Source organism: Podarcis melisellensis (genome assembly GCF_964234715.1).
Source record: "Podarcis melisellensis genome assembly, chromosome: 8".
In the NCBI taxonomy this organism is placed as follows: Eukaryota; Metazoa; Chordata; class Lepidosauria; order Squamata; family Lacertidae; genus Podarcis; species Podarcis melisellensis.
In genome coordinates this window covers 43,533,975-43,552,820 of record NC_138540.1, presented here as the reverse complement: position 1 = coordinate 43,552,820, position 18,846 = coordinate 43,533,975, and the positions used below count along the sequence as shown (strand labels likewise).

General features: G+C 48.1%; 3 protein-coding genes across 5 annotated transcripts; 2 read left to right on the top strand and 1 right to left on the bottom strand.

Moving 5' to 3' along the window:
• The first annotated feature begins 2,269 nt into the window (after window positions 1–2,269).
• TMED6 (transmembrane p24 trafficking protein 6) lies at window positions 2,270–6,814 on the top strand. Its single transcript, XM_081921685.1, has 4 exons — window positions 2,270–2,990; window positions 4,840–4,966; window positions 5,796–5,947; window positions 6,301–6,814. The coding sequence occupies exons 1-4, from the start codon at window positions 2,676–2,678 to the stop codon at window positions 6,532–6,534; spliced, it is 828 nt and encodes a 275-aa protein (XP_081777811.1). The 5' UTR covers window positions 2,270–2,675; the 3' UTR covers window positions 6,535–6,814.
• Window positions 6,815–7,128: 314 nt separating this feature from the next.
• NIP7 (nucleolar pre-rRNA processing protein NIP7) lies at window positions 7,129–10,001 on the bottom strand. 2 transcript variants are annotated; one of them, XR_014171031.1, is made up of 6 exons: window positions 9,848–10,001; window positions 9,083–9,169; window positions 8,192–8,330; window positions 7,620–7,760; window positions 7,274–7,492; window positions 7,129–7,212 (listed from the first exon to the last, which is right to left on the bottom strand). XR_014171031.1 is itself a non-coding variant. In XM_081921686.1 (5 exons), exons 1-5 carry the CDS (start codon window positions 9,901–9,903, stop codon window positions 7,373–7,375), a joined length of 543 nt encoding a protein of 180 aa, XP_081777812.1. In that variant the 5' UTR covers window positions 9,904–10,001; the 3' UTR covers window positions 7,129–7,372. The 2 variants fall into 2 exon arrangements, 1 of the variants encoding a protein (XP_081777812.1); XM_081921686.1 differs by having other exon boundaries at window positions 7,129–7,492.
• A 179-nt stretch (window positions 10,002–10,180) lies between these two features.
• COG8 (component of oligomeric golgi complex 8) lies at window positions 10,181–18,624 on the top strand. Of its 2 annotated transcripts, none has more exons than XM_081921682.1 (5): window positions 10,181–10,574; window positions 10,760–10,967; window positions 11,937–12,770; window positions 13,427–13,595; window positions 17,806–18,624. In XM_081921682.1, exons 1-5 carry the CDS (start codon window positions 10,222–10,224, stop codon window positions 17,961–17,963), a joined length of 1,722 nt encoding a protein of 573 aa, XP_081777808.1. In that variant the 5' UTR covers window positions 10,181–10,221; the 3' UTR covers window positions 17,964–18,624. The 2 variants fall into 2 exon arrangements, with proteins under 2 accessions (XP_081777808.1, XP_081777807.1); XM_081921681.1 differs by lacking the exon at window positions 17,806–18,624 and adding an exon at window positions 13,889–14,414 and having other exon boundaries at window positions 10,182–10,574.
• The last annotated feature ends 222 nt before the right edge of the window (window positions 18,625–18,846 follow it).

Genomic DNA, 18,846 nt, shown 5'->3' with positions numbered 1-18,846 from the left:
GTTCATGTTTTTTAGAATTGGCACACCCAGGTCTCCAAATGCAGAGCAGCACATAGGTGTATTAAGAATATGACAAGTGTGTATTTGAATCAGTGGTGGAAGACTGAAAAACATCATTGATTTTCCAGTGTTTATTTTTAAGCCTGCCACTTCACAAAAATATGTTAATTCTTCCTTTAATGCACAGGCTGACCCTTAGGGCCTTTCATCACTACAACAATATCATCTGCATACATTGTCAACAGATGCTCTTCGCCCTTTCTCGAATATCCTTTTACATTTGGATTAAGACGTAAGATATTAGCAAATGGTTCAAAAGAGAGGACGAGGAGCAGTGGCCACAAGGGACAACCTTTTTTTGTCCCTCTCCAGATTGCAATTGCTGTGGAGTCCATGTTATTAATTCTTAGAGTAGCTGAATTATTTGAGTAGAGTTTAGCTATTGCTATAATAAGGTGATTGCCTAGTTGGCATGCCAGCAAAATGTTAAGAGATAACACCATTCCAAACCACCAAAGGCTTTGTAAATTTCTAAGAAACATAAATCCAAGAAGAACAGTCTTACGGGATCCAAGATATGCCCAAGAGGTATGTTTTGTCTGTATGGATTAAATTCCTAATTATTAGATTTAAATGTGCAACTAAAATTGAGAAGAAGATAATCTGGTCCTGATTCAATAAGGTATTTGGCCTGTATGAGCACACCTGTGCTTTATCTCTGCCTGGCTTTAGAAGGACAGTTATTCTGGATCAGTGCCTATGTATCAGCGCCTGATTGCTCTTGCCAGATGGATAAAGTTGACAAATATAAAGTGTGAGTACCGGTAGGTCTCTGTATTTCTTAAAAAATGTGTTGCCAAGCCCATCAGGTCAAGGGCTCATATACAGTATTTCAGTTTTTTTAATAGCTTGATCAATTTCTTCTGCAGAATGTTGTTGTGCTTTCTTTATGAAAGGTTTGATAACACATCTTCTCACTTAATTTTTTTCAGGTAAAGGGTTATTTGGGTTATATATCTCTTTATAAAACTCTATAAACATATTGCTAATCTGATTTTAGTCATGGGTGAAAGTTCCATATTTAAAGTAATTATTTAAACAAATTGCTTACTTTTGAGAGCCCTGGCTAGCATTTGGAATGTTTTTTACCATGTTCATATAACTTTTGACTCACAACGAGCATGGATTTGCCTATTCTCTCCATATATAACACTTCTAATTCTGATCTTTTGTGTTCCAATTTTCTAAGGATTTCATTAGAACCTGTTTCAAAGTGCGTTCCCCCCCCCCCAACTTCTGTATTTCATGTTCCTTTAACAGGCACTGCTTCCATGATAATTAAAAGGAATCTCCATCATGCTATTTGGTTTGGCACTAGCATTCCAGGCGTTCTGGGGCAGGACAAAGGTGTTGCTAGTTGTCCTCCTATTGGGGCAGATTGTTCCTGTCACCACTGCTTTTCCTGTTCCTTTTTTTAGCTGGTGGTACTGCTTGAACTTCAAATGTGTTGGAGGACATGCTGGCTTCTGTGAGTCCAAGAAGCGGTTGATTGTGTAGCGTGGATGAAACCAGACACAAGTGCAAAATGGGTTGTGGCTGTGCTTTCCCTCTGCCTCACCACCAAAACTACACAGATCTTGAAAGTGGTTAGCCTTTTTTCCCATGAGCAGATTTTATCCCAGAGGGGCCCTCCTCTCTTATCTCAGCTGCTGGGAAAACGTCCTCCTGCGATACACACTTTGTCCTTCAAGCACCAGCTGCTGCAAGCAAGCAGAGTTTGTGCTTTGGGAGAACTTTTGAGTAACAAGGAGACAAGAAGGATTTGCGCTGAAGTGGGTGGAATGGAATGCAGCCACACTCTGGGCAAAGAAAAGGGCAAACTAGTTAGGGCAGTTTTCCCCAAGAAAGGGCTTTAATAGGAAAGAGATACTATTTAAATCAAACTGCTTTTTGCTGTGCTTTTTGCTGTTGGGTAACCTGCCTTCGTCTGAGACAGAATAGATATGACCATTTCCTGTTGCCTTTTAGCATAAAGGCATCAGAAGAGCCCTGCAGCAGCTGAATAATCTGGTCAAATAGGGGCCCATCTAGTCCAGCACCTGGTTTTCAAAGCGGCCAGCCAAATGCCCCAACAGGAAACCTGCAGCAAAGAGTACCAGTGTGGTGGTTGAATTAGCCAGAATGTCAGGCTATGAGGGACTGGTTCCAGCCAGGTTCAAAGCATTGAGCAGGAAAACTCCCTGGGTCAGCCTGGTCCAGGCAGCCTCTCAACCTCACAGGGTGGTGGTTATTAAAAAGATGCTGTTGGAGGAACCAGGTATGCCACCTGGAGATCATAGGAGGAAAGGTGAGGAATCAATGTTCTGTCTGCCCCTTGGCTGCCTCACCTGTACAGGACCTAGTGCTCTGCTGCTCAACTGCTGCAAGAGGCTTGTGCTTGAAGGAACACTTTACCACTGCCTGTCCTAGCCTCCAGATCTCTTGGACTACAGGTTACATCAGCACAACCATCTGAGACTAGGGCTGATGGGAATTGCAGTCCAAGAAGTCTGGCAAGCAGCAGGTAGGGGGAGGAACTTCTTTCCACTGAGCTCACTCCGCGTGTCCTTAAGGCATTGACTGCTTCCTTGAGGAATGAAGAGTTGATTCAGCAGCAAGCTGCACAAACACAGGGCATGAGGGTGGAGTTAATGATTACCAGCTGCCAGCATGCTGGACTCCAGCTCTGGCACTTGCCTCCAGCCAAGCTCAGCTACCTTCCCTGTGGCAAGATGCTTGCAGTGTTACCTGTGGCTGCAATGGTGTGCTTGTTGGTGGGGGGGCTGGAACTTGCCCAAGCCCGCAAGTCTGAACCTCTGAGTGGTTCCAGCGACCAGCCTCTTTTCCGTGGGGCGGACCAGTACAACTTTGGCATTGTCATCCCTGCAGGCAGCATAGAGTGCTTCTGGCAATTTGCCCATCAGAGCGGCTTTTTCTACTTTAGCTATCAGGTGGGTGCCGGTGGACGGGGTGCTGCGCAAAATCCAAGGGTTGTGCTGTGGTCAAGGGGGGACAGTAATGAGCAGCCAGATTCTCTAGTAGCAGCAGAACCAGGGAAAGGGGTTTAGCTTGGGGAAGAGCATCTGCTTTGCATATAGGTCTCAGCTTCCACCCCTGACATTTTGAGGGAGGGCTGCAAAAATTTCCCTGGCTGAAGCCCTGGAGAGCCACTGTCCGTCAAACTGAGAGAATAATAAACTAGTTTGGACCTATGACCCAATTTAGCATAAGGCAAGTTCCTATGTTTGTAACCAGCATCCCCCAGAATGCAAACTGGGAATCTTGCATTATCTTATTGGTTGTCATGAACCCCTAAAGTATCAATAGTCAAGCCAGATTCTTTCACTGCACCTTAAAGAACTTGGTCAGGATTAACTATCTTGCCCAGTTGAGAATACCCAGCCCTGGCCTGCATGATGGAAGGGCTGAGGGGCATTGTAATCCAAAACATATGGAAAGTACAAGGGTTACATGGACGGAGAAGGCTGGTGGCATTGCTGAGTGTGCTTTTTAGATTCTAGATTTTCCAGAAGTGCCATTTATTCATAAAGATGATTTAGTGTCTTCCTGAAAGGAACCTTCTCTCACTCTTGGGTTTGCCAATGCTGAGGTCTCTGCCAAAGACCTTCCTTTATGTGCCAACTATAAAACTGGAGCCTTCCTGCTTCTTAAACTCTTTACAGTGGTACCTCAGGTTACAAACGCTTCAGGTTACAGACTCCACTAACCCAGAAGTAGTACCTCAGGTTGAGAACTTTACTTCAGGATGAGAACAGAAATTGTGTGGTGGCAGCAGGAGGCCCCATTAGCTAAAGTGGTACCTTAGGTTAAGAACAGTTTCAGGTTGAGAACGGACCTCCGGAACGAATTAAGTTCTTAACCCGAGGTACCACTGTATTTCTAAACTGCCTTGACAATCCAGCCTCAATGGTGGGTCAGCACAAGGACCTTGGCAGTCTCCTGTCATGGCACTAGGCCTCAAGCCAGAAACTTTCAGCTCCACTTTCCTCTTGGTAAACTGGATTGCTCTGAAGGTGAACAGGACCATGACCATGCTGTAAATCCAGTCATGATGCAGGAGCTGGAGGCAGGAGGGTGATTCAGCTGGCACCGTGACTGGTTGATTCTAGTTGAGATTGGAAGGAAGAATATTTTTGTTTCTTAGCAAGGGTCTAGAACAAAAATGTGAGGTTATTGCATGGGCCAGTTTCCAAGGAAACAGCTCAGCTTCCTCCCGACACAGTTCATGGGGAGGCATCTGACCCTGAAAGTGGAAGGGCAAGGCACTCACATATATTTGCCACCCACCAAGGCAGGGATTAAGGGCTACCAGCAAGAAGTGGGTTGACTGGTGGTGGCAGGTCATCTTGCTAGTTGCTAGTTGCCCACTCCTACACTAAGTGCACTAGAAACTTTGTAGACAACTGCAATTCCTGTCTCATCATCTGCATGCAGAGATTTGTGAAGACACATATTCAGCATGTAACCTGTTGCTTTGAAAGTCCAATGACTAAACTGTTTTGTCTGACTCTCTTGTGCATACTCTCTCATGAAATTGCTGCTTTTGCGAGACCTCTCCTTGTCATGTGTGTGTGTACCAGCAGCATAACTGATAGGTACATCGTGCCTTCCAATATGGAAATGGCAGCTCCATTTGCCTTCTGTAGCTGAATACTTGCACAGATCAGCTCTTGCATCTAAGAAACCAAAAACAAGAAAGTGGCAGGTAACATGGTTATAGCATTACCAATGCCATCCCATTTCTTGTCCTGTCGTATCCCTATCCTATCTTGGTTTCAGGTGCAGTGGTCTTCAGGTCTTGGACATGACCAACACATCCTGGCAACTGCAAATGACCCCAATGGGCTCCACCTTGGCACCTCCCAAGATACACGGGGACAGATCAACTTCCAAACCAAGGAAACAGGTGCCTCCCTCTCTGTACACACAGCCATATCAAGAGTGCTTTCTAGACTCCCAGAACTGGCTCAGGTGCAGCCTCCAAGCAAAATAGGTGATCTTGAACATGCAGTGAGCACGTCCCCCATTGCGGACTCTCCTCCCATAAAGCCACCTTGAACTGGGTGCTCAAAGGCTGGGTTCTGAAATAGAAAACCTGTTTAGTTATAACCTCACAGGAGGAAAAACCTCTGGGCCCATGGCTCGGCAGGAGAGCATCAGATTTGAAGACCCAAGATTCAATTCCAACTATGTCTAGGCAAGTTTAGACAATGCTGAACTAGGTGATCCAATGGTCTTATTTGGTGTAAGGCAGCTTTTTATATTCTGTGAGACACACCTACCACCTTCCCCAAAGATATGAGGCTAGTAACTATGAATGATGTTCAGAAAGCATTCTAGGAATGACAGGCGCTCTCTCTCTCTCCTGACCGCTTTTTATTCCCCCAAAAGCAAGTTGAAAGCAGATTGGTTAGATGAGCACAAGCATAATCTCCCTTGCTGCCTGCCACCCCATCTCTTACTCCTCCATTTATGTTTTCTTTTTAGAGGGATGGACAACAACCAGGGAATCCCAGAAAAAATTTGGCTCTAATCACATTATTGTATACAAGGGCTAAGCAAGCTATCTTTAAATGACACGGCTACCCCTTTTAAATTGTAGGCTATCTTCTCAAGAAAGGGGCACGTTCAGTCTCTCTTACAGACCTGAATTCAAATTGCGTTACTCACACCCAACACCAGAAGGCCTTAAATGCTGCTAGTTCACCTGGCACAAGTTTAACTCTTTCTTGCAGGCTTCTATCAGCTCTGTCTGAGCAATCGGTACAACCACTTTGGCTCCGTGCAGGTCTACCTCAACTTTGGGGTCTTCTATGAGGGCTTTGATCTACAAACTCCTCAAGAAGCTGAGAGGAAAAGACTTAACGACACACTGGATGCAATTGAGGTAACTTATTAAAGAACTAAAAATAAATAAGGTAGCAGTGATAAAGCTGGGAGCTATTTGGAACCTCCAGGGCTGGGGGGAAATGGGACAGATATGATCTCCTTCATGCTTGATGCAGCCTGGATATTTTATTTATTTTTTACCCACCTGAGTCTGACAGCTGTTAGGAAGAAGGACAGGCATCCTTTCCTTTCAGGCTATGAAGGAAAGAGCTCCCCATGGTTGGCCAGACAGCTGGTTGCCAGGAGCAGCAATCTGTAGCCTAAGTGAAGTATCTTTTCAAAGCCACAGCAGGGCCAAGGACAGACATCTGGGACTGAAGAGCTTTCCCTGCTCCACTCTTTTGTTAACAGGAGAGCACCAAAAAACTGCTGAACGGCATCTTCCAAATGTGGCGCTACTACAGTTTTAGTCGGATGAAGAGCACCTCAGACTACTTCCTTCTGGAGTCCAATTACAACTACGTGAACTGGTGGTCAGCGGCCCAGAGCCTGGCCATTGTTCTCTCTGGTGTCCTGCAACTCTACTTCCTCAAGCGCCTCTTCACCACACAGCCCACCACAGCCACCAACAAGCCACGGTGCTGAGGCTGCTTCAGAAGGCTATTTATGCCAGGCTGAAAAGCCAAATTGCTCTCTCCTTGCCACCCTCTTAACACCCAACTGACTAAATACCTGCAAGCAGCAAAGGAGAGCAAGGGCACGTCCACCTGTTGGTGTGGCTTCTTTTTTGGTGGGGGGAGGGGTGTTGGCTGAAAAATCCAAGTATTCCTCCAGAGGAGCCACAGGGGGTTGGTTGACTTGAAATGAAAACTGCCCCAAGTTAAAATAAAATGACTCAAAATGTGGGAGTCCTGCTGCAACCACAGCATAGGTATGTGAGATTTTTACATTGAGCAAGAAGTACATTAAGGGCATAATTAGTAAATGGGGGTGCGCATGCAGACACACATGATCTCCACCACCACCAAACACAAGATTCCTTCCTCTTCCTTTAGAGGCAGCCAGCTTGGAAGCAAAGGCTACTGCAGCAGGGAAGGTGGGAGGAAAAGAGAACTTCTAGTTTTTGGTTCTCCATGGCTTTGTGAAACACCTCTGGTTTGCCAGCCCCAAAGCCCAGGGCAAAATAAGAGAGGCTGTAATGTAACCAGTTCCCTGAACATCAGATGAATCAAGACAATGAAAGGAGAAAAATGAAATAGCTTTACTGTGTCAGAATTGTAGCTAGAACTGCCAGGCCTGCAGCTATATCCCAAAGTTTTGTGACTCATCTACAGTCTCACTGTGGCCATCAGGAGGTAGATAGATATTTTGCTGGCAGTTTAACAACCTACACAGTTGCGCCTTCCACAGTCTGCATGAAAAGGGGCACAGGCTGGTTGAGGAGGGTGGGAAAGTCAGTCTTTGGGGCTTTCTGCCCTGCCATTTATGTCAGCGTCTCTTCATGCCGTATGTATTCTCCAATATCCGCTTGGTGAAAAACCACGATCGCCATGGGGTCCACTTTCCGGCACTCCTGGGTGGACTTGGCTGCCACTCCAAAGCCCTAAGAAGGTCAATTGGAACAAGGAAGTCATTAAGACCTTGGAGGGGCATTGTCTTAACTTCAAATTCACTCAGGTCCAACCATCCAACCCACCCACCCATCCACCTACCCACTAAGTGTCACTCACCAGGGGGACGTCAGCCATGGAATATACCACCACACCCTGGTACTGGGCAGTGCTCTCTGTGATGCGCCCCAAGCCAGACTTCAGTATGTGGTTCCCATAAAGGAAGGACTGCTCTGCCCCAGGCTTCACCCACACTTTGTACTGCATGAGAAAAAAAATGAGAGATATCCTCTTTGAGTTACATTAAATGTACCACTACACGGGTTCCCTTTCTTGTCCTCCTTAGATTAGCACAAGGGGAAAAAATACCCCCCTTCCCAATAAACAGCTAGCAGGTCCCCACCCCACACAGCACTACAGGTGTTTTGACATTTTTGGTAGGCTAGGTAAAGATAAAGGGACCCCTGACCGTTAGGTCCAATTGCAGATGACTCTGGGGTTGCAGTACTCATCTTGCTTTATTGGCCGAGGGAGCCGGCGTACAGCTTCCGGGTCATGTGGTCAGCATGACTAAGCCACTTCTGGCGAAACCAGAGCAGCGCATGGAAACGCCATTTACCTTCCCACCAGAGCGGTACCTATTTTGGTAGGATAGTGCCCCTCAAATAAATGGTCCTCTGTGCCATCTTTACCTTGGCGTAGGGAGCAAGGTAATCGAGGGCAGTGATGTGGAGTCGGAACTTCTGGCTCTTGGTGAACTTTCCAAAGCAGGTGCCAAGAGACACCAGATTCTCCCGGGGGATGTTTGTAGCAAGCTTCAGAATCTTCTCACTAAGAAACAGAAAGCAAAGGCTTATCATTAGGACTCTGTGTCTCCAGATTCAGAAGCTCCGAAGTCATCATAAGAGCATCACTGAAACATGCTGTGGCCTGAGGCACACTCCAAGTACCTGCAGCCAGTATTGTGGCTTTTTGGTTATATGCTTCCATAGGGGAGATGGGAAGCTTTAAAGTACCTAAACCAAATCAGGGATACTGATGATGGAAAAGGCAGGTTTGGGGATTTAATCCAAGCAACCCTAAAACAAGCAAGACCTCATAGCCACTCCTCGTCCCCAAATACAATGTGTTGCACTTGCACTGGAAGTGATAAAATGTGCCAAAAGCTGGATCAGACAAGACGGGAGCTCAGAGTTAAATTATGAGACCAAGTCCCTCCTCTCTGTCCTTCATTTGCATATGAAAGACTGTCCATGAGTACAGCTTCCCTTAGTTCAGTTCTGCTCCTTTTACATCTTTTGCTCTTCTGCTGCTAAAAACACAAGGGAAACAAGATCTCTTTCCCAGCACCTTGCAGCTCTGCAGTGAGAACAAGCAGCATCTTACAAAAGAAAACAGGCATTTCCCCCCATAGATGCCTCTACTCTTCTCCCCACCCACAGAGACGTGGGTACATTCTGGAAGAGGAAGAGAGCCTTACACATGTTCAAAGATCCATCCTTTTATTTTTTACTTAATGTGTGTTATGGATGAAGGTGTTAACATTAATAACATGCCCCAGGGTGTATGTAGGGCCTCCTCACCTGAGGTAATAGACTCGGTCCTTGTGCAGGCGGAAGCAGTAGGCACCATCTGGCCGGTCAACCAGGAGCTGGATGTTCTCACCAATACTTAAAAAGGTTGGAACAAAGAGACACACTGTCAGCCAGTCCCCACAAAACATGAGAACAGCCCTCTTATGCTAGACTTGACCAAATGCCCAATTAGTTCAGCCTCCTCCTCCTGGCAAAAGCAAGTCAAATACCTGCAGGGAGCCAGCAAGCAGGGGTGGAGAACAGCAGCCATTTCTAAGACATACTGCCTCTGTACATATATGAAGACTTCAATTTTAAACTATTGTACTGACTTCCCTATAACCCCTGTAATTATTTTTCTGCATTAAACACGACCCATCTAGTTCTCCTGCTGTTGTCTCCCAGCTAGAGGTATTCCGTGGCAAGAAGAGCTATTCCACACTGGTACAGTCTGTCTGAGAAGGTGGGTGCCCCCTTCCTCACAGCAGAGCATTGGTTGCTGCCTGCCTATAATGTTGTGAGTCTCTACATCCATTGGGGTGGGCTAGAGGACCTTTGCGGTATCTTCCGCCGCTATGGTTCAATGACGCTTCCATTTTACTTTCTGGGCCAACAGCAAGAGACAGACTTCCCCTCCTTCACTGATTTTTCTAATTCCCTCTGGAAGTCCATTGGGTGGGGATCCGAATATCTTGTGTCAGTGAGTTCCATGGGTTAATCATAAAGCCTAATGAACCCAGAGAACACAAGTGCCGCCACCGCCACCCCGCTTACTATTTGGAGAGTTTCTCGAAGAGCGCGCGCGTTTCTTCCTCCGTGAGGGGCCGCATCGCACCTCCCGAGACAGACGCCGGAGACCCGCGTGGTTCCAATTCAGGGAAGCCTCGGATCAAAGACACGAAGCGGAAGTTGCAACATCAAACTAAGTTCGGGTGTCCTACACTCATCGGCTCCCCTCTCTAGGCTGACACCCAGAAATATGTCTATGGTCACAATAGAGTGCAAGTGTCGGAGCGTCGTTGCGTGACCTCCCGGTCTCGTCATACGAACACAGAGGTTTCGGGCAGAGCGGCACCCGGATCTGCCACGGAGGACTAGCCTCCGGTTGCCATAGCGATCACTTCCTGGTCCACGTCGAGGGCGGCCCGATGGCGGCCCCGGAGCCTTCGGCGGACCTAGAGGAAGCGAGCCTGCTGGCATGGCTGTTCCGCGGGGCGACCGCGCCGCTGCCTCCTCCCCTGGCGGCGGGGGACGCAGAGCTGGCGGCCTACCTGTCGGCGCTGGCGGGGCTGGGCCTGGAGGCCTTGCGGAGGGAACCCGGCCGGTTGGCGGAGGAACGAGCGCAGCTCGGGGCACAGACGCGGGCCTTGGCCTTCGCCCACTATAAGACCTTCATCCGCTCCGCCGAATGCACCGCTGAGACGCGTCGCGGCTTCGGTGGCATCGAGCAGGGCCTCGACCGCCTCTTGGGCCGCCTCCCACCCTTCGCCGAGGCCTGCCGGTGAGCAGGAGGAGTTGGAGGCCAAGGCTGCCGCCACACTCCTTTTGGGGGCAGGAATAATCCTGGGGCGCCCCAGCGTTAACTTATGGAACTCACTGCCATTGGAATGGGTGGGTTAGAGGGGGCTTCCCCCTTTGCTTTTCCTGGCCTAACCTGCTTTCTTCTTCTTTTGCTCCTGCCTCCAGGAACTTCATGCAGGAGGCTGAACAGATTGCTCAGAACCGCCGTATGAACAGCCTGACTCTGAACCTCCACACAGAGATCCTGGAAGTGCTGGAGATCCCCCAGCTGATGGACACATGCGTCCGCAACAGTTACTACGAGGAGGCCCTGGAGCTGGTGTCCTATGTCCGCCGCCTGGAGAAGAAGCATGCCACCATCCCTGTCATCCAGGTGCAGACATGTTCTGAGCCTGGCAGGTGCCAGAGCTGCCTTAAGCCATACAGTGATAGTAGGTCCCAACTATTTGCTACTAGAGTTTCAGGACCTGAGCAAAAGCTTAGCGAAGAAAGGCATCTCCAACCTTTTGCATTTGTTTCCTCTGCCATGGCTTACAGAGGCAGAGGTGGTGTGGCTTCTGTGCTGGTTTCCTAAGTTTGATCCAGGTGATACCCAAGGCCCACAATCCTGGAACATCATGAGCTGTCATGTTCTGTTTGTAGAAGCCAGAATATTTCTAGATCTGAGGCTTCTTCTCTTGTTGCCTTTTTTCTTGACTAAGTGCTTATGTTGCTTATTGCAGCCAGGGTTTGTGCATGTGCTGTAGGGATCTGTTTCTTTGACTTTCAACAAGAGCAGGATACAAGCCACTGATCTCTTTAAGTGCAATCTGTAAAGCAGGGATAGATAGAAGGTAGACCACACCCCATCACTGACTAATGACTCTTGGCTAACGTGCTAGTTGCAGGGATTCTTGTACAGAAAGCTGAGATGAGGCAGGCCCTGTTCTGATCCAATAAAGCCCTTCTTCCATCTGCAAATAAGAATGCATTGTTAAGGTCACAACACTTTATTTATTTACCATGTTTATATCCCACTCTTCCTCCTAAAGGAACTCAGGATGACAGCAAGTTATGCCTCTTTAAAAGTTCCCAAAAGTACACATCATTATAAAATGCAGTTACCTCATACCAGGTTTGACTGTGCACTAAGCCCAGTATTGTCTACTCTGGCAGCCAGAGTGTATCTACTGTATCAAGCAGGTATATCTACCACTGACCTGTAGACCCTCTCCATAAGTGATCACATGGATGATCCATAAGGACTGTAGTGAAAATAAAATAGTTTGTGCAGTATTGAGATCAGCATGGTTTGGGAACCATGAGTAACAGAAGTTGATTTTGTCTCTCTTCTCCTTCCCAGGGCATAGTGGCAGAAGTGCGCCAGTCCACACAGCTCATGCTTACGCAGCTGATCCAGCAGCTTCGCACCAACATTCAGCTGCCAGCCTGCTTGCGCATCATTGGCTACCTTCGCTGCATGGATGTCTTCACTGAGGCTGAGCTACGAATTACTTTCCTGCAGGCACGGGACATCTGGCTACGTTCTATCCTTGCTGCTGTTCCTGGTGACGACCCCTATGTGCATATTACCAAGACCATCGAGGCCTGCCGTGTGCACCTCTTTGACATTGTCACGCAGTACCGTGCCATTTTTGCTGACGAGGAGCCGCTGGTGCCTCCCCCTGGGCAGGACACCCTCAATGAAAGTGCCATCTTCCATGGGTGGGTCCTGCAGAAGGTCTCCCAGTTCCTGCTGGTGCTTGAGCGTGACTTGCAGCGTGGTGTGGGCAGCCGCCTGGACTCCCTGCTAGGCCAGTGCATGTACTTTGGCCTCTCGTTCAGCCGTGTTGGAGCGGATTTCCGGGGCCTGCTCATCCCCATATTTCAGCGGGTGGCACTGGTCACCTTCAAGAGAGCCATGCAGGAAGCTGTGAACAAATTCCAGGAGGAGATGAACTCCTACACGCTAATCTCTGTGCCAACTGCCTTGGGTAGCAACAGCAGCACCATCCCTGTAGCAGTGGCTCCTTCTGCCCAGCCAGGCACCCTGCAGCCCCCCATGGTGCTGCTAGATTTTCCACCACTCGCCTGCTTCCTCAACAACATCCTGGTAGCCTTCAACGATCTGCGCCTCTGCTGCCCTGTGGCTCTTGCCCCAGACGTGGCGGCTACCCTGGAGGATGCACTTGGCCAGGTGGGGCTCTCTGTTGCTCATGTGCACCAAGAGGCTGGATTAAAAATGCTTCAGATGCCTAGGTGACAGGACAGAAATTTGCTAGCAGCAGAGTTTTAGCTGCTTGCAGCCTTATCTTTAGTCATACTCCTTGGCGTTTCCTAGCCCTTTTCAGCAACTTGGCAGGTCATGTTTGTGAGTTTATGCTTGTTCCCTCTCATGTTGCTGCTGTCTGTTTGTTCAGGGATGAGCCTCTGCCTTATTTCAAGAAGCCCTTTGCAAGCAACCAGTTCAGGCATCTGACAACAGCAATCAGTCCCTGCTTTGGGTGGGCTGGGAGAGAGAGAGAGAGAGGAAGGAGAAAGTGGTTGACCTCGCCTGTTTTTGCTACTGAACTTGCTCACCACTACCTCTAACCACCCATAGTCAGCAAATGGCCCCTGCTGGATTGCCTGCCAGGAGACTGTAGCACTTGAGAGATCAAAGGTTCTCAGTCCCTGCTCTATAGGGTAGTATGTGACATCTTTTCACTCAGCCTCTGGGTGTGTCTCAGACTGATTAGCTGGGCTTTTATTTTGACCATTTGATGAGGCTAGCATGCTGAGTAGTACTGCAGTCCCTTCCTTCCATTTGGACACCAAACCAAGAAATTCTAGCTTCTCTTTTTCTCTTTGCAGGTGACAAAGGTCATTTTGGTTTTCCACCGGGCAGAGGCTGTGGCCTTCAGCAGCCGAGAGCAAGAGCTGTTCATTCACTTCTGCATGGCATTTCTGGAAGACTTGGTGCCCTACCTCAACCGTTGTCTGCAGCTCCTCTTTCCCCCAGCACAAATTGCACAGACTTTGGGTATGGCTGCTTGAATACTTTTGGTGGGGAAGGAGCTTGCAGCTGAGCCCTGGCCTGTGGTGGATGAGTGGCTTCTGCTTGTGACTTTGTGAACAGCACATTGGTGGGGTGGGGTTGCTTGGTGGTGGTCCTTGTAGGCCTGCAAGTCATTGAAATCTGTGCTCAACAGCTCAGGCTACTGCCAGGGGAACGGAGAGAGAGAATTGGCAGCAGTACAAGGAATGTTCTCTAGCTCAGGGTTGATGTAAGATTTTAACTTCTCATTTTAATATATTTTCTTTTTTTACTGCTAGGTGTTCCCCCAACACAGCTGCACAAATATGGCAGTCTTGGCTGTGTGGATGAGCAGCTGATTCAGGAGCTCCTGGCCTCAGTCCTGCCGGAGAAAGAGACTGTCTATCCCTTGTCTGAGGAGAAAAGGCTGACTGAAGAAAGCCTAGCACCTCCTCCATTGGACTTGGAACTCCCTGATGCCATGCAGGAAGCAGATCCCAGTGCCCCAGTCCCTGTTCTGGAAGCAGAGGAGAGCAGTGCAGCTTCTGGTGATGCCTTGCTGCTGAGTGCTCCTCTAGAATAGTTTTCACTGGATTTTGCCTGTTTTCCGGGGTTCCATGATACTTGAACCTGACTGAGGAGAGACTCATTCCTGCCATGGGCAGGCACAGCTCTTGGTTTTGGGTTCTACTTCAGCACTTCAAGGACAGACTGAGTTGAGCTTTCATTGCTCTGGTGGGAAGGAAGTTGGGTGTGGACACTGGGAGGAAGGAATTTTGGTGAAGGTGGATCAGGGTTTGAATAAACTTGATTGCTTGTTTGGTTCTCTGTGTTGTACCTCACTATGCTGTACTGTGAAGAGAGTGGGCCCCTGAATCTTCTCTCCCGAGGCTAGTTGCTTTAGGTATCAGTCAGTACCAGTTTTTTCTGGGCCTCCCCATTCACCAAAAATGCTTGTGTGTCATCCTTATCTTCCTCTCCTCTGGAATTGCCTGATGCCTTAAGCTGCAGAATAAAATGTGTGTCTGCCAGTTTTCCCTTGATGTCTCAGGCTAGGTATGAATTTCTTCTTTGGAAAGTCCAACTTGCTGAGTGTGGGAATCCCACTGTTCTTACCAACTGCTTTGGGTTGTAGCTGGCCCTTCAGAAGAGGGTAATTACTTTAGTTGGTGCTGCAGGAAGAGAAAACCTGCTAGCCAAGACCAAGATCACCTGCAGTTGAACCCCAAGAAATGAGGTTTAAATAATAATAATAATAATAATTTTTATACACTGCCCATCTGCCTGGGTTTCCCCAGCCACTCTGGGCAGCTTATAGCATATATAAAACATAGTAAAACATCAAACATTAAAAACGCAGATGTCTTCTAAAAGTTCTGTAGTTCTTTTATCTCCTTGGCATTTGAAGGGATGGCATTCCACAGGGAGGAGAAGAGTTTAGATGCTGGTTTGTCTGAGCTTTAGTAGAAGAGAAATAAACAAATTTAAAACAATAGCTCCATCACCAGGGCAAGTTAAAATGGCCCAGGACAGCAAGTGAGTGAGATTTTCAATGCTTCAAAATCCTCCCTTTTGGGGGGGGGGGGATATTAAGCAAAGTGGACAGGAGTCAGGGAGAGAAGGGTGGACTGTGGACTGTGTCTAGGAGTCCTAAAAAGGTAGCAGGTAAGTGTGAGGGAGTCTTAATTGGATTAAGTCTCTGCATAGAAAAGGATAGAACAATTTTTGTCTAGAGAGGTTGGAAGGATTTTTTCCCCTAGCAGGTAGCTGAGGGGTGCATGTGTGGAAGTGCAGCAAGTATTCAGGGCCAAAACTTGCTGGTGTTGACTTTAGCAGCAGGGCTGAGGTAAAGCAGATGAGCCTGAGGCAGCTGCATCGCTACCAATGATATGATGGGGAAAACCTGTCACTTCAAGAGGGATCTTATTCTCCCCTTTGCTACACAACCGCTTCCTCTTATGGAAAAAGCTGACCTAAAGCGTCTGCAAGGACCCCGCCTGCCACGGAGTGGTGCCATTCTTTGTTTTTGAGAACTACATCTCCCAGCATCCACGAGCACTTCCGGTTTCCTCGCTTCGCGTGGTTTGTCAAGACAGGAAGTTGGGCGGCCCCATTGAAACTTGAGACTTGGAGTCAGGTAGGGCTGAGGTCCTGGTTGCGGGTGGGGGATCCACATTTTGAAACCCTCCTCGATGTTAAAATAAATTAGAACGAGCCTCCCTGCAAGTAGAAGCCCAGCAGCAGAGTTTCGGCCTTTTGCTGGTCAAGAGTGCATTGGGAGAGCTGAGTTCAAGTCCTCCGCTCATTCCCATGATGCTCACCGGATGACCTTGGACCCTTCATTCTCCCGCAGCATATCCCTACCTCACCGGGTTATTGGGAGAATTAAAATATGGGTGGGAAGGAACCATGTGAGCTGCTTGGAGGGAAATAAATAGATGATAATATATACAAGAGAGGTATCCAAAATTTAATTGGAAGGGGTACAGAACATTCCGCCTCCTAATTTTGCTGCTGCAAATGTGGGCTGAGAGTTTTGGCAGAATCTTAGAACCTTTCTGTATTGCTTTTGCAGAGAAGCCTGCTTTTTCCATCTCTGCAGAGTCACAGGAAAATGCCATACAGAGTAGACAGATCCTTTGTCCATCTAGCTCAGTACTGGCTATGCTGATGGGCAGTAGCTCTCCAGGGTTTCCTATCGGGTCTCTGTGTGTCTCTTCCAGCCCTTACTTGGAGACGCTGCTGGGTAGTGAACCTGGGACCATGCAAAAGCCAAGCGGATGCTCTGCCTGAGCTCCAGCCTCCAGCCCTTCCCCTCCCAGTGATCTTAGCTAGGCCAACCTTTGACTTTAGAAACTTCCCAGCAGTAAGCCTTGGGAGTGCTTGCACCTGTTGTCTTTGCATTATTTTTATTTTCTCATCTTATTTTTGTTTTATTTGTTCTTTGGGCAGATGGCTTTGTGGCTGAAGCACAATTATGGCAGTTTGTAGGCTAAGGCCTGGCTTGGCCTGGATGCTGGACAGCCTCCTTTGGAACAGAGCTTTCCTGGCACCTTTACCATGCAGAAGTTGCAGCCACACTTGTTCCTCTCCGGCAGAGAAGCAGCGCACCTATTGGCAATATCTGCGGCGCAAAGTCTTGAAACCTCCCACCCCACCCTACAGTCATGTCTGCCAGGTGGGGGACCCCATTCTGCGCTCCCAGGCTGCTCCCGTGGAGCCCTCACAGATTGCCAGTGGTGAGGTGCAGACCCTCATCCGTACTCTGGTTCGCGTGATGAGGAAAGAACAATGTGTGGGTCTCAGTGCTCCCCAAGTGGGCGTGCCACTCCAGATCTTTGTGGCCGAGTTCCCTGAGAGGCTCTTTCATGAGCACACCCCCAGTATGCGCCAGGCTTGCCAGATGGCCCCCTTCCCCCTGCATGTGGTAGTGAATCCATCCATGAGGGTGCTGGACTCCCAACTGGTCTCTTTCCCCGAGGGCTGTAAAAGCATCAGTGGATTCTCTGCTTGCGTCGCCAGATACCAAGCCGTGGCAGTTTCCGGTGAGCTGGCAATGTTATTCCTTGTAGCTTTAACACACTTGGATGAGGTGTGAGTTTTGGAGCTGGTATATGTGTGTGGCGAGCCTCAGGTGTTCAAACCTGGGTCTCTGTTGATCTTACAAGGTGTCATTAATTCAAAGGGGAATCTACATTATGCATTCCAATTGTGGGAATGTAGCTAAGTACAAACTCATGGCACAAGCACCAAACAACTTTTCCCCACACTGCCTGTCAAAATGTGCATGTTTTTATGCCAAAGCCTTTCATCAGTAGCACACTCACATGTTGTTCTTCTGTTATTTGGTGTGACTGTGAACAGGTGTAGCAAGCGACAATTTATGTATGAAAAATGGAATGGGGAGAGTGGGTGGGTAGAACATCAGGGGCATCACTTTCTCCTGCTTACGTATGCTGTCCTGCTCTGGAATCTTTCATAAGTCTCACATTTCTAATTTTTGACAGGACTGAGGGGCATAGCTGGTTTCAATAAGTGCCAGCAAAAAGCAAGGACAGATAGATATTCTCTGGGTGCAGGGAGCCTGCACTGGGCCAACAGCTTGGGGAAAGTTCAGTCAGGTATACATGTTCCTTCAAGGGGAGTGAGTCATTAAGGCATGGCAGGCCCCCAGAGCTGCATTTCTCACTGGAGTTCCTCTATTTCCTTTCCCCAGGTCTGAATGAAGTCGGGGAGCAGTTTAGCTGGCCAGCAAGTGGCTGGGCAGCCCGCATCATCCAGCATGAGATGGACCATCTGCAGGGTGTATTGTATATTGACAAGATGGATAGCAGGACTTTTGTGAATCTGCAGTGGGAACAGCTAAATGAGTGAAGCAGGACTGGGCCCAGGGGGGCAGGGAGAGAAAGGCCACTTTTTCTCTGTCTGCTGTTCCCAAGTATGTCCAAACCAGTGAAAGGGGCAATAGAAAGAGAAGGTGGACACTTCCAAGGTGAGGGGGTTCAATGATGTTTTTACTGCTTGACATCTTTACTTTCCCTATTTGTGGCATGAGGAGAGGAAGCTGGGCAGGTAAGCTGGGCATAAGCATGCCCTTCCCCCACCCCACATGGTGCTGCAGGAGTTTTTTTTGGGGGGGGGGGGAATACTAAGAAAGCAGAAGCTGTTAAAAGGGTCGCAATTCAATATCTTTCAACTACTGCATGCCACTCTCTTGGCCAGTACCTTAAAGGAAAATGGCTTTGTCCAATTTCAGCCACTGGAAGCTCCAAACAGAGCCCCTCCAAACCAACCCTAAACAACTTGATCATCTACTAATGGGGCCTCTCTCCAGCCACTCATTTGGGGGGGGGGGCAAAATTCAAGAAAAAGCAAGGCTGATCCTGTGAGATGGCCTTCTCCAACTTCTACCTTGACTAGTGAAGTAGGCTAACATGCGGGAAGGTGGGCAAACACTTGTTAAAAGCAACAGACACCAACTAAAACTTCATAGCAATTCACAATAAAAAGGCATTGACCACCTCTTCACCTGTAATGCCTCACCATGTTTTACTTCACAACATAATACGCAACTGTATTTTAGTAATGTTTTAAGTTGTCTGTTTTTGCTTCAGTCTTCTGTACACCGCTTGCAGATATTTTTAATAGATTAAGCAGTATAGAAATTAAACAATCAACTCATAGAATAAACCTCTTGATTTTAATAAAACCTCTTAAAGAGATTTATAGATTAAATGCACCCACAACCCCCTCCTAG